At 44.7% G+C, this 12,529-nt stretch overlaps 2 protein-coding genes across 2 annotated transcripts in view; one reads left to right on the plus strand and one right to left on the minus strand.

Annotated features, from left to right (window-relative positions):
• The window catches only part of LOC114592429 (tripartite motif-containing protein 10-like), a 647,260-nt gene that overhangs the window by 244,738 nt on the left and 389,993 nt on the right, over nucleotides 1-12,529 (minus strand). The window lies entirely within an intron of this gene.
• LOC144326506 (uncharacterized) overlaps nucleotides 1-12,529 on the plus strand; it is a 100,390-nt gene that overhangs the window by 50,029 nt on the left and 37,832 nt on the right. Inside the window, exon 4 of the mRNA XM_077923025.1 lies at nucleotides 2,397-3,659. Within this exon, the coding sequence (XP_077779151.1) occupies nucleotides 2,397-3,659 (1,263 nt within the window). The remainder of the gene's footprint in view (nucleotides 1-2,396; nucleotides 3,660-12,529) is intronic.

Consider the following 12,529-nt stretch of genomic DNA (forward strand, 5'->3'; position numbering starts at 1 on the left):
CTTCCCCACTGTCCTCGGACCTCCTCCGAAGCCTGGCGGCGGGTGGGAACGCCTCCTCCCGCCGCCGGGCTTCGGAACGATGCTCCGAAGCCGGGCGGGAACGCCTCCCCCCGCCGCCCGGCTTCGGAACGATGCTCCGAAGCCGGGCGGCGGCGCAGGAACACCTTCTGAAGGCGGGCGGGGGGCGAAAGTCTTTGTTCCCCCCTGCCTGCCTTCCCGGGAGAGCGGAGAAACACAGCGCGTTTCTCCGCTGTCCCGGACGGCTTTTGAAGGCAGGCGGGGGGGAGCAAAGACCTTCGCCCCCGCCCGCCTTCAGAAGAGGTCCAGGACCTCTTCTGAAGGCTGGCGGGGGGCAAAAGTCTTTGTCCCCCCTGCCTGCCTTCCCAGGGGCTTTTAAATCGCCCCGGACAGCGGAGAAGTCCTCCGCTGTCCCGGGGCGATTTTAAAATGCCGCCCGCCAGCATTTTAAGATCGCCCCGGACAGCGGAGAAGTCCTCCGCTGTCCCGGGGTTTTTTAAAATGCTGGGGATGGGGGAAAAGCCCTTGTTCCCCCCCCCCCCAGCCTTCAGAAGAGGTCCGGGGACAGACTGTCCCCGGACCTGGTCTGAAGGCGGTTTCCCTAGGAACGCATTAATTGATTTTCAATGCATTCCTATGGGAAACCGTGCATCGCAAGACGAAAAACTCGCAAGACGAAGAGACTTGCGGAACGAATTAATTTCGTCTTGCGAGACACCACTGTATCTTCTTACAAGATAGAATCCAAATGTATATTACTTCACTAAGCTTAAGTCTGCCTTCTGGGATCCGATTGTGAACAGAGTGTGAATAAACTCTTTTTATACTTTTGTAAAGGACTGTGTCGTGTCTTCTATTTTAAGAGGGAATAAAGGGGAAATTACCAGAGTAATTGTTATAGAGGCTTAAGCAAGCCTAAGCAAACGCTGCCGTTGCAAACTTAAAATAAAGGGGAATGTTTTACTCTGGTGATATTTTGGAAACTTGTTAACACAAGTTGGATAAGGATATAACTAGACAATATATCCCCTCCTGCATCCCTGAACATTCCCACAGAGGGAGCCAGCGTACAGCTTCCGGATCATGTGGCCAGCATGGCTAAGCCACTTCTGGAGAACCAGAGATGCGCACGGAACGCCTTTTACCTATTTACTTGCACTTTGACATGCTTTCGAACTGCTAGGTTGGCAGGAGCAGGGACCGAGCAACAGGAGCTCACCCCGTCATGGGGTTTCGAACCGCCGACCTTCTGATCGGCAAGCCGTGGCTCTGTGGTTTAGACCACAGCGCCACCCGCGTCCCTTAAAGATCCCTTTGAGAGATCCTTTAACTCCAATCTCAGCAGGAATCAGCACAGTGCTGAGATGGGATAGAAGTCCTGATCTAGAGATAAATGATACCTCTGGCTGCTCTTTAAAGAGGGTTTCAAAAGAACAATCAGAAGGGTCTTTTTTCATGGATCTCATTGCTAATTCAGCAGGGTCTTCTTGTGCTCTTATTTTCCCCCACCCCAGCACTGGGGTTGGAAGGTCTAAACATGCTGGTTCATAGCTGTCAACTTTCAGATTTGAAAATAGGGGATCAGCAGTCTCGAAAATAAGGGATCAGCAGCCTCACCTGTCCCCACGTCCCTGTGGCACCACGTATCCTGCTCAAAATTCCACTTTGTCAGCCTGCAGCCCACAAAAGCTTAGGCCATAATACATTTATCGGCCTTTAAGGGCTGCAAATGATGAATAAACAGAAGCATAGTTCATCTATGGACTTCCATCCTACAGGAGACAGTGACGGGAAGCAACATGGATAGCTTGAAAGAAAAGATAAGACTTGCGGTCCTAGGCAATAATCCTTCTTGATACTAGTTTCTGGAAAGCACACGAAGGCAGAGAAGACTCTTATGCTCCAATCCTGCTTGCTGGTTTCCCATAGGCATCTGGTTGGCCTCTGTGCAAAGAGGATACTGGACTAGGTGGGCCTTTGCCTGATCCAGCAGGCTCTTCTTAGGTTCCAATATATTGCAATATTTCTACAGTTACATGTAGCACTTAAGTTTTACTGATTTCACTATGGAGATATTGTTACTAGAGCATGAGATCATTTCCTCACTTGAAAAAGAAAAATACAGAGATGTGTCTAATAAGCTAATTCCACCATAGATTTGTATTATAAAATGATGGTGCATTATTAAGTGTGAATGAAGTGCTCAGGTGTTGCTGTTGCCATTATCTCATCTGCTTTGCAAAAAAATTGGAACCTAGAGAGGACAGTGGAGATTGGAGACGGTGTTAAAATGAGAGAAGGTGCGGATAGGAATTGACATGTGTTCAGTTCCTTTTTTGTCTTTCTTGAAAGTCTAACAGGATTCTCTTTCCTCCCAGACTCCCAAACAGGTGAGGAAGATGAAGGTCAGAATTCTATGGAGCCACCTGTCAATTCATTGGGAAGAACAAAGAAACTGAGGATACAACAACAAACTCACAAAGGAGAGAAACTATTTGAATGTATGAAGTGTGGAACGAGCTTTAGTCATAGTCAAGCACTTAGAATACATCAACGAACTCACACGGGTGAGAAACCATTTAAATGTATGGAGTGCGGTAAGAGCTTCAGTCAAAGTGGACATCTTAGAATACACCAACGAACTCACACGGGTGAGAAACCATTTAAATGTATGGAGTGCGGTAAGAGCTTCAGTCAAAGTGGACATCTTAGAATACACCAACGAACTCACACAGGGGAGAAACCATTTAAATGTTTTGAGTGTGGAAATTGCTTCAGTGAAAGTGGGAAACTTAAAATACACCAACGAATTCACACGGGTGAGAAACCATTTAAATGTATTGAATGTAGAAGGAGCTTCAGTGAAAGTGGAGCACTTAAAATACACCAACGAATTCACATGGGTGAGAAACCATTTAAATGTATGGAGTGCGGTAAGAGCTTCAGTCGAAGTGGGACACTTAGACGTCATCTACGAATACACACGGAGGAGAAACCATTTAAATGTATTGAATGTGGAAAGAGCTTCAGTGAAAGTGGAGGACTTAGAATACACCAACGAACTCACACAGGGGGAAAACCATTTAAATGTATAGAATGTGGAAAGAGCTTCAGTGATAGTGGATCACTTAGAAGACATCAACGAACTCACACAGGGGAGGAACCATTTAAATGTATTGAGTGCGGTAAGAGCTTCAGTTATAGTGGAAATCTTAGAAGACATCAAGGAACTCACACAGGGGGAAAACCATTTAAATGTATAGAATGTGGAAAGAGCTTCAGTGATAGTGGATCACTTAGAAGACATCAACGAACTCACACAGGGGAGAAACCATTTAAATGTATTGAGTGCGGTAAGAGCTTCAGTGATAGTGGAAATCTTAGAAGACATCAACGAACTCACACGGGGGAGAAACCATTTAAATGTATTGAATGTGGAAAGAGCTACAGTCGAAGTGGAGAACTTAGAATACACCAACGAACTCACACAGGGGAAAAACCATTTAAATGTAAGGAATGTGGAAAGAGCTTCAGTGATAGTGGATCACTTCGAATACACCAACGAACTCACACAGGGGAGAAACCATTTAAGTGTATGCAGTGTGGAAAGAGCTTCCATGAAAGTGGAACACTTAGAAGACATCAACGAACTCACACGGGGGGAGAAACCATTTAAATGTATTGAATGTGGAAAGAGCTACAGTCAATATGGAGCACTTAGAAGACATCAACGAACTCACACTGGGGAAAAACTACAGATACTTTAATAAACTGCATAGGTGTTTTGTACCTTTCCTTCTATGCTTCCTTGCAATACTGACAAAATCAAACCATGCCAATGCTTTTAGCCCCAGAAGAGGAGCTCCCCTTGGTGTCAAAAGAAAGCAGCCTGGTTCCACATTTCGTAGCAGTTACTTTAACCTGGGGCTGCCTTTGAAAAGAGCTCAGAAACTTCAATGGCTCAAAGAGCTGCAGACACATTACTGACCAGGGCTGGCTATAGGCAGCATAGGACTCCCATATTAGAACAGCTCCGTCTGCCTAATTGTCTGTTTCTGGACACAATGTGTCCACAAGAAGAGGAAGATAGATTTGGAGTGCCGCATTTTCAATAAGAAATGGACCCATGACTATTTCTATGTGGAGCTGAAAGGCATGCCCGTGTGCCTCATTTATGGTGAGGCCCTCTCCGTCCTGAAGAAGGCCCACCTGCAGACACACTGCAGGACGAAGCACATCCAGTACCAGGAGTTCCAAGGGCAGCTGCGCAAGGAGAAGGTCAAGGCGCTGAAAACGGACCTGTTGGGTAACCTGTGGCCCCTCCAGATGATGTCAAATTGCAACTCACGTCTTCTTTAGTGGTTGTCCACACTGGCTGGGGCTCATGGGAGCTGGAGTCCAAGGATAGAGGTCACAAATGCTGGGGACAATTCAAATCCCTCCTCTGTCGTGAAGCTGATTGCTTGACTTAAAGCTGGTCACCATCTTTATGCGAAACCTCCCGCGCAGGGTTGCTGTGTGCTTGAAAGCAATATATCTTGTGGTGGGCTTGATGAGGGAATTGTGGAACAGAAATGTAAATAAAGGATTCTTTGTCTCTAAATTGCATATAGCAAGCACCTGTGTTGTTGAACTCTAGCTGAAGTTTCAGCATCTGGTTCCCCAGCACTCTGCACTCTCTCTCTGGAAACCTCCAGCTGTCAGGTGACAGGAACCAGCCAATGCCTCCCAGTTCAGAAACAGTCTGCCAAGAGCTGAGATTGGAAGTGGACAACCAGGGAAACTTAGGGGAGCATTTTCATTTCCACACTTATGAATGTTGATTTGAATCAATTCATCTGATGTGTTCAAAATAGTCGGGAAAATTTATGCTTGACACCACCTTGGGATAGTTTTGACAGGAATTTGGGGAAATGGGAATATTTTTAGTTCCATCAGGGTTGATGGATCAGCAAATAGCTGGAGAGGATTAAGGGGCGGGGGCGGGAATCAGGCCTTCTTTCTCGTGTGACAGATAACCGATTCCACAGTTCTTAAATGTGACCATTTGCTGCCTCCCAAAATGATGCTTAAGCCTCTCCCCCCCCAAAAAAAAAAACACCAACTCAAACATGGTAGCTGGTCTTGTCAAAAGGGCCAGTATAAGGTTCATTTGGCAAGTTTGTTGTTGTTTAGTTATTTAGTTGTGTCTGACTTTTCGTGACCCCATGGACCAGAGCACACCAGGCATTTCTGTCTTCCACTGCCTCCCGCAGCTTGGTCAAACTCATGTTCGTAGCTTTGAGGACACTGTCGAACCATCTCGTCCTCTGTCATACCCTTCTCCGTGTGCCCTCCATCTTTCCCAACATCAGGGTCTTTTCCAGGGAGCCTTCTCTTATGAGGTGGCCAAAATATTGAAACCTCAGCTTCAGCATGTGTCCTTCCAGTGAGCACTCAGGGCTGATCTTCTTCAGAATGGATAGGTTTGATCTTCTTGCAGTCCGTGGGACTCTCAAGAGTCTCCTCCAGCACCATAATTCAAAAGCATCAATTCTCCGTCGATCAGCCGCCTTTATGGTCCGGCTCTCACTTCCATACATCACTACTAGGAAAACCATAGCTTTAACTATACGGACCTTTGTTGGCAAGGTGATGTCTCTGCTTTTTAAGATGCTGTCTAGGTTTGTCATTGCTTTTCTCCCAAGAAGCAGGCGCTTTTTAATTTCGTGACTGCTGTCACCATCTGCAGTGATCATGGAGCCCAAGAAAGTAAAATCTCTCACTGCCTCCATTTCTTCCCCTTCTATTTGCCAGGAGGTGATGGGACCAGTGGCCATGTTCTTCGTTTTTTTGATGTTGAGCTTCAGATCATATTTTGCGCTCTCCTCTTTCACCCTCATTAAGATGTTAATTCCTCCTCGCTTTCTGCCATCAAGGTTGTGTCATCTGCATATCTGAGGTTGTTGATATTTTTTCCGGCAATCTTAATTCTGGCTTGGGATTCATCCACTCCAGCCTTTCGCATGTTGAATTCCACATATAAGTTAAATAAGCGGGGAGCAATATACAGCCTTGTTTTACTCTTTCCAAATTTTGAACCAATCAGTTGTTCCATATCCAGTTCTAACTGTAGCTTCTTGTCCCACATATAGATTGCTTATGTTAAGGAAATTAGGGGGGCACATCTTTAATGTTATTTAACGTTACAGATATTATGCCTGAATGTATCCTTTCAACTTGACAGCTCAGGGAAGTTACCGTATTTTTTGCTCTATAAGACCCACTTTTTCCCTCCTAAAAAGTAAGGGGAAATGTGTGTGGGTCTTATGGAGTGAATGCAGGCTGCACAGCTATCACAGAAGCCAGAACAGCAAGAGGGATTGCTACTTTCACTGCACAGCGATCCCTCTTGCTGTTCTGGCTTCTGAGATTCAGAATACTTTTTTTCTTGTTTTCCTCCTCCAAAAACTAGGTGCGTCTTGTGGTCTGGTGCGTCTTATAGAGCGAAAAATACGGTACCTAGCTTTAAAAATAATATAAAATCAACTCCTTTGCCAGTTTCCTCCATTCCAAAGCTATTTTCCCCTTGAAAAAGGACTCCAGGAAGTGTCCAGGGGTGACAATTGCTGAGCTGGGCCAAGGAAAGCCTAATCCTATCACCAAACTTGCCAAGGGGCCAGACATGCAAAGGAAGTTCTATTGTACTTTGGGTGATGGGACTTCAGAGGTGTTTGCCTATGCTAATCTTATACCTGAGTCTTGCCCTGAAATGGGCATGCTTATGCTAATCTTTTATCAAGGACTTGTCTGGACATGTTTGCCAAGGTTAGACTAGTGTAACCCCTGTCTACCCCTCCGCTATTGTGACATGTCAGTGATGTAACAATGATATAGCAATGATGCTCTACAAACTGTATTCTGGGATATGGTGGGAAAGTTTTAAAAGTCTTTGTCACCCCATGCTTGGGGTTCAAAATTCCTCTTTGAACCTGTTGTGCAATAAACTTTGGTCTACAGCTATTTGCTCCAGTTGGTGGCTGGATTCCTTCCTTTATTCCGCAAGGGACCCGCGGGCTCTTCCCAACGAGCTGCTTTGACTGAACAGCCTCACACCTAGATTTTTCCATAACACTCAGGAGACAGATGAGGTGATCAGGCACTCCCATTTCTTTAAGAACTTGCCATAGTTTGCTGTGGTCGACACAGTCAAAGGCTTTTATATAGTCAATGAAGCAGAAGTAGATGTCTTTCTGGAACTCTAGCTTTCTCCATAATCCAGCATGTTTGCAATTTGATCTCTGGTTCCTCTGCCCCTTTGAAATCCAGCTTGCACTTCTGGGAGTTCTCAATCCACATACTGCTTAAGCCTGCCTTGTAGAATTTTAAGCATAACCTTGCTAGCGTGTGAAATGAGCGCAATTGTGTGGTAGTTGGAACATTCTTTGGCACTGCCTTTCTTTGGCCACTGCTGAGTTTTCCAAAGTTGCTGGCATATTGAGTCTAGCACCTTAACAGCATCATCTTTTAAAATTTTGGTTCTCAAGGAAGAGGCAGCCCAGGAATACAAGGCAGGAATTCACCTTGAATCTTGCTAACAAAATCCTTTCATAGCTTTTTGTGAGGGTTTTCTGGCTGCTAGTCTTAAAGCCAGGATGAGCACTAAGAATTGGGCATCATTTTCTCTGTTATTAAAAATAAAATACTTGTTCTGCTTCTAAAGAAACCCTTTAGAATGCATTCTTATTCTTTTTTCATAAAAAAAATTCAAACAGCTGTGCAAAGGTGCTCCTGTGCAATGCAATGTTAGAATAACAAAATAATGAAACATCTCACAAGAGCCTTGTTTTTTTAAATATACAGCTAAAAAACCTTAAAACTCCTACAACACTTACCAAATAGAAATCTAATAGCTGCCCCCCCAGGCACTAGGAGGCAACCTGATGTTCAAGGCTTCACCCCACCCCCAAACTCTGAGCTTTTGGTTTCTCTTTAGACACTCATCTGTGGTCGCCTGGAGCATTTGAGGGGAAAGAGAGAGAACATTGGGGCATACGAAGCAGACATAGAAAAAGGAAGTGACAAGCTGCTTGTAAGTGTCATTGTTACTTGGAAGGTGTAATGGAAGTATGGGGCTGCTCATGCGTAAGTTGCCGCCACTCTTGGCAAGGTTGCCTGGTTAAACTTTTCCCTGGCTGGACAGCCCTTCACTCCGTGGCTGTCTCAGTCGCTAGCAGAATCCGTCAGTGGGCATTTCCTGAACTTCCAGCATAGAAGTTCTTTTACGCCAAGTCTCCTCCTACTCTCCCTGCACGGAAGTCTTCTGCGCAGGGTGGGTGTGGGCAGCGGAGGACCCGTGCTCTCTCTTCTGGTCTCAGGCGAAGAGTCCTGGAGCCGTCTCTCCGAAGCCCCCTTCCGCCCCCCTTTCTCCCTGGTGTCACGCTGATTTCCTTCCCCAGCCGATGAGTCCCCTCTCTCCCTGCTGGGCCCTTCTCCGGCATCGCTTGGGAGCCTTGCCTACACTCCTGGCTCCGATGGCAGTTCCCTGACAGAAGGGAACAAGTGTTATAAGTTTAATGTACATATAATGCTGTGCTTGAATGCATTGTAATAAAAATACTATTTTTTTAAAAAAATCATATTTATTGAAATTTCCAAAAAATCCTAAACATAAAAAAGAAAAAAGAAAAAAAATTACATTTAAAACCTTGCTTTCATTCACATCTTTCCAGGACTTCCCCACCCCTCCCCCTCTTGTATTCGATTTCCATTAGATTAGTTCCACAAGTTCTTACCCAAAATTTAAAACTTATTATATTTAGCCCAATATTCAGTTTAGTTCATCTTATATAACCACTTTCCCTTTAAATTCCACCATCTTTCAACTTTAAAAATTTTTTTCCCCTAAGATCGACCCCAATTCCCTTCCACGAATTCCCCTTTTTAATACACACAGCAAAACGAAATAAAGAAATAAAAAAAGATTCAAAATATAATTTTACACCCTTTGGATTCCAAATCTCCCTCCCCCCTTTCCCGGTTTCGATCCCCAGTGTCTATCAGTCTATCTGCTATCAGCCTGGAGACCTCATGTCCATGTCCAAATCTCTCTCAGCTCCACTTTGCCGGTTTTCTTGGTAATCTTTAGCTTCAAACGCCCAATCTTAGAGAAGCTCTATCTCAAGAAAGTCCATTTTTCTTCCATCCAGACCTCTATATTTAAGAGTAAAACTCAAATTCTGTTTCATAATCCTTTTAAGTCTGAATGTCCCAAATGCTCTAACTTCCAGCTTAGTCCAATTCTTGTTTTCCTTTGTGTCCTCCCTGACAGGCCTTTGGCCTTCCTTGGTCTTTTACAATAATATGGCTCCTCCTTCATTCTCTTCCAAATCAACATAAATCCCTTATTCTCTTTCCTCACTTTTCTCAGGTTTCTTTTCCTGTTCCGCTGCCAAAACATTCTAATTCAAAAACTTCTGGTTCCTCTACAGAGGCTTTATTTGTTCAGGAACAAAAACTTACGTCAAGTCCCTTCCATTCTTCAATAGATATATCTATTGTCTCCTTTAGTGTAGAGGCCTCCGTAGACAAAATAATGTTTCGTTTTTGCAGCTTTCCCAGGAGATAAAAAGTCCTGTTCGATTCCGTGAGTGTTTTTCCACTTACAGCCATTCTTGTAATGTCCCGAAACCCCTCTAGGGGGATTATAGTAACTTAGTTTCCTTCCAAATCAAACCCAAAAGTCAAGCTAACTTGTTATTTCTTGTTTTCAACAATTTATATCCAAATTGCAACAAATCTAACCAGCAAAGTCCTCATAACAAAGTTCTCTTTTTATTCTCCAACTTTGACAGCTACTTTGACAGCTGTCAAAATCTCTATATCTCTTCACCAGGCTCTCTCACGGATCACTCCCGGTTCGCGGGGGGGTTACACTTTAGCTCTCACAATCCACTCTTCTCCTCCAGCACAGTTACTTGTAATTTCCCATCGTGAAATTAATAACTTTTATCAATAAAAAGAAACAGACTCTTCTCTCGACCTTAGTTGTCAAATCCTTGCTTTAAATTGTCTACAATAGGGGGAGACGGACTTCCTTTTTGCACCTCCCCCGCTCGTGCCGAATCCAAATTTTTTTTTCCCTTTTAGGTCCGATTTTCAAATTACTCACGGGTTGTTATTTTTAGTCCAAATTTTCAAAAGAAGAAGTCAGCGCTCTCCGTCGAATGGCATGCGGCTTCGCACGGCAGGGGAAGCAGAAGACTCACAGCACTGCGCCACCCCCCGTCCCCCACTCCGCAGCCTTTAAAAAGGCTCCTTCACAGGTCGAGGGGCGCAAACGGTGCCCGCCGAGTCACCAGGTCCATGGGCATCCGCGCCCATGGTTTTTTAGGGTCCCCGCGTCGCCGGTGCAGCGAGACCCAACCCATGCCGAGCAGACTCCCTCCGGAGCTCGGAGGGAGTCCGCCATTCGGCAATGGCGCCAACCCGGAAGTCCTAATATAATAAAAATACTATAAAGGGTTATAAGTTTCTCTAAGTTTCTCTTAGACTTAGGCAAGATGTTCCACTCTGACAGAAGCATCAGAGGAATCTGGATCTTTCCTCATAACTCATCGCTGGAGGCATAAGCTGCAGAGCTCTCATGGAAGGAAGCTTAAACTTGAGAAGCCAGTGTGTTCTTGCTGGAGATGGCTAGGAGAAGCAGCAGCAGCAGTTGCAAATAAGTCATGCAATGTTGAAGAAGCTTAGGATCTCCCTCTGGGACCTGGGATAGGAAAGCTGACTGAATTACATAAAGGACTGAACATTGTTTGCAATGTGCTACTTTATCATGCTTATCTTATTGTTAGGCTGTTTAAGACTGTTCTGTGGTAAAGCTTCAAAACTTATTTTTGTGATGGAGAGAATTCATTTCCACACAAGGTCCAGATCAGGAATTCCTCGGAACAACTTTAACAGCAAGTACTTGAAGGGTACTTCAACAAGTACTTCAACAAGTACTTGAAGGGACGCGGGTGGTGCTGGTTGTTAAACCACAGAGCCTAGGGCTTGCTGATCAGAAGGTCGGCAGTTCAAATCCCCGCGACGGGGTGAGCTCCCGTTGCTCGGTCCCTGCTCCTGCCAACCTAGCAGTTCGAAAGAACATCAAAGTGCAATAGGTACCGCTCTGGCGGGAAGGTAAACGGCGTTTCTGTGCGCTGCTCTGGTTCACCAGAAGTAGCTTAGTCATGCTGGCCACATGACCCGGAAGCTGTACGCCGGCTCCCTCGGCCAGTAAAGCGAGATGAGCGCCGCAACCCCAGAGTTGTCTACAACTGGGTCTAATGGTCAGGGGTCCCTTCACCTTTACCTTTACTTGAAGGACCAAACCAAGAATTACAACAATCTCTTCCTCAAAATGGTTCAGCCTCCACCACCTTTACTGCAGTCAACTGAAGGCAACCAACTATGCCCTGGGCCCCCCGATATTTCTCACTGCCAATGAAAACTAATAAATGAAAAGGAAGAGAAGCTACCCATGTCACACTGACACAAACACCTTGCATATGAACTTTGTAAAATAATGAAAGTGTACTACCCCTCCCCCCTGCTTGCTCTCCCCACCTCTCAATTCCCCAACCTTACACTGTATACAACATTAAAGTCTGTCTGTCTCTGAAGTTTTATGATATCCAAACAGAGTAGCTTATAGTTAGGAAGCCAACACCCTCCCTTCAGATGTGAAGGAAATAAGCAGCTATCCTATCCTAAAAGACATCTGAAGGCATCCCTGTTTAGGGAAGTTTTTGATATTTAATGCTGTACTGTTTTTAACACTTGATTGGAAGCCACCCAGAGTGGCTGGGGAAACTCAGCCAGATGGGTGGGGTATAAATAATAAATTATGATGATGATGATGATAATGTAATGATCTTCCTCTGTTTCACTTCAGATAATTCAGTGGGGCCTCTTCTCAGTTCATTCTCTTCTGGATCAGTGCCTTAATCCTTTGTAGATTCTGTATATCACAGAATAGCCATTGAGATGTCCCCAGATGTTGTTGTCAAGTTCCCATCAGCTTCAGCCAGCAGGGCAGACAGTCAAGGATGATAGAAACTCTAATCTGGACCTCACCACCTGAACTCTGCTGCCCTATATCCTTCCCATTGAAAGAAATGTGAAAATTAATTTTGTACGCTATAGATTTATCCTGGTCTGGTGCATGCAATGTCTTTTGTTTTGCAGCTGTGTGATTTGTGCTCATATTGTATTGTGGTGGCCATTGGCTATAAACAATAAAATTTATAGATACAGTAGATTGAAATGCAAAAATAAGTAATAAAATATATAAAACGATTTTATTTTTTTGGTCCTCACTCCCAAATGGTGTGTGTGTTTTGGGTTATATTTTGCTTTTGGTTATATTGGGGGTGGGGTGGGGAGTGGAGAAGTATTAAAGCCAAAATCGCTCCCCTCCTCTGCTAAATTGATGCAGGAGACCAGAAGCAGTGAATGAAAAAGCAGGGAAAGAGAAACCCTCCAAGTGCTA

The sequence above is a fragment of the Podarcis muralis genome, chromosome 2 (assembly GCF_964188315.1).
Source record: "Podarcis muralis chromosome 2, rPodMur119.hap1.1, whole genome shotgun sequence".
NCBI lineage: Eukaryota > Metazoa > Chordata > Lepidosauria > Squamata > Lacertidae > Podarcis > Podarcis muralis.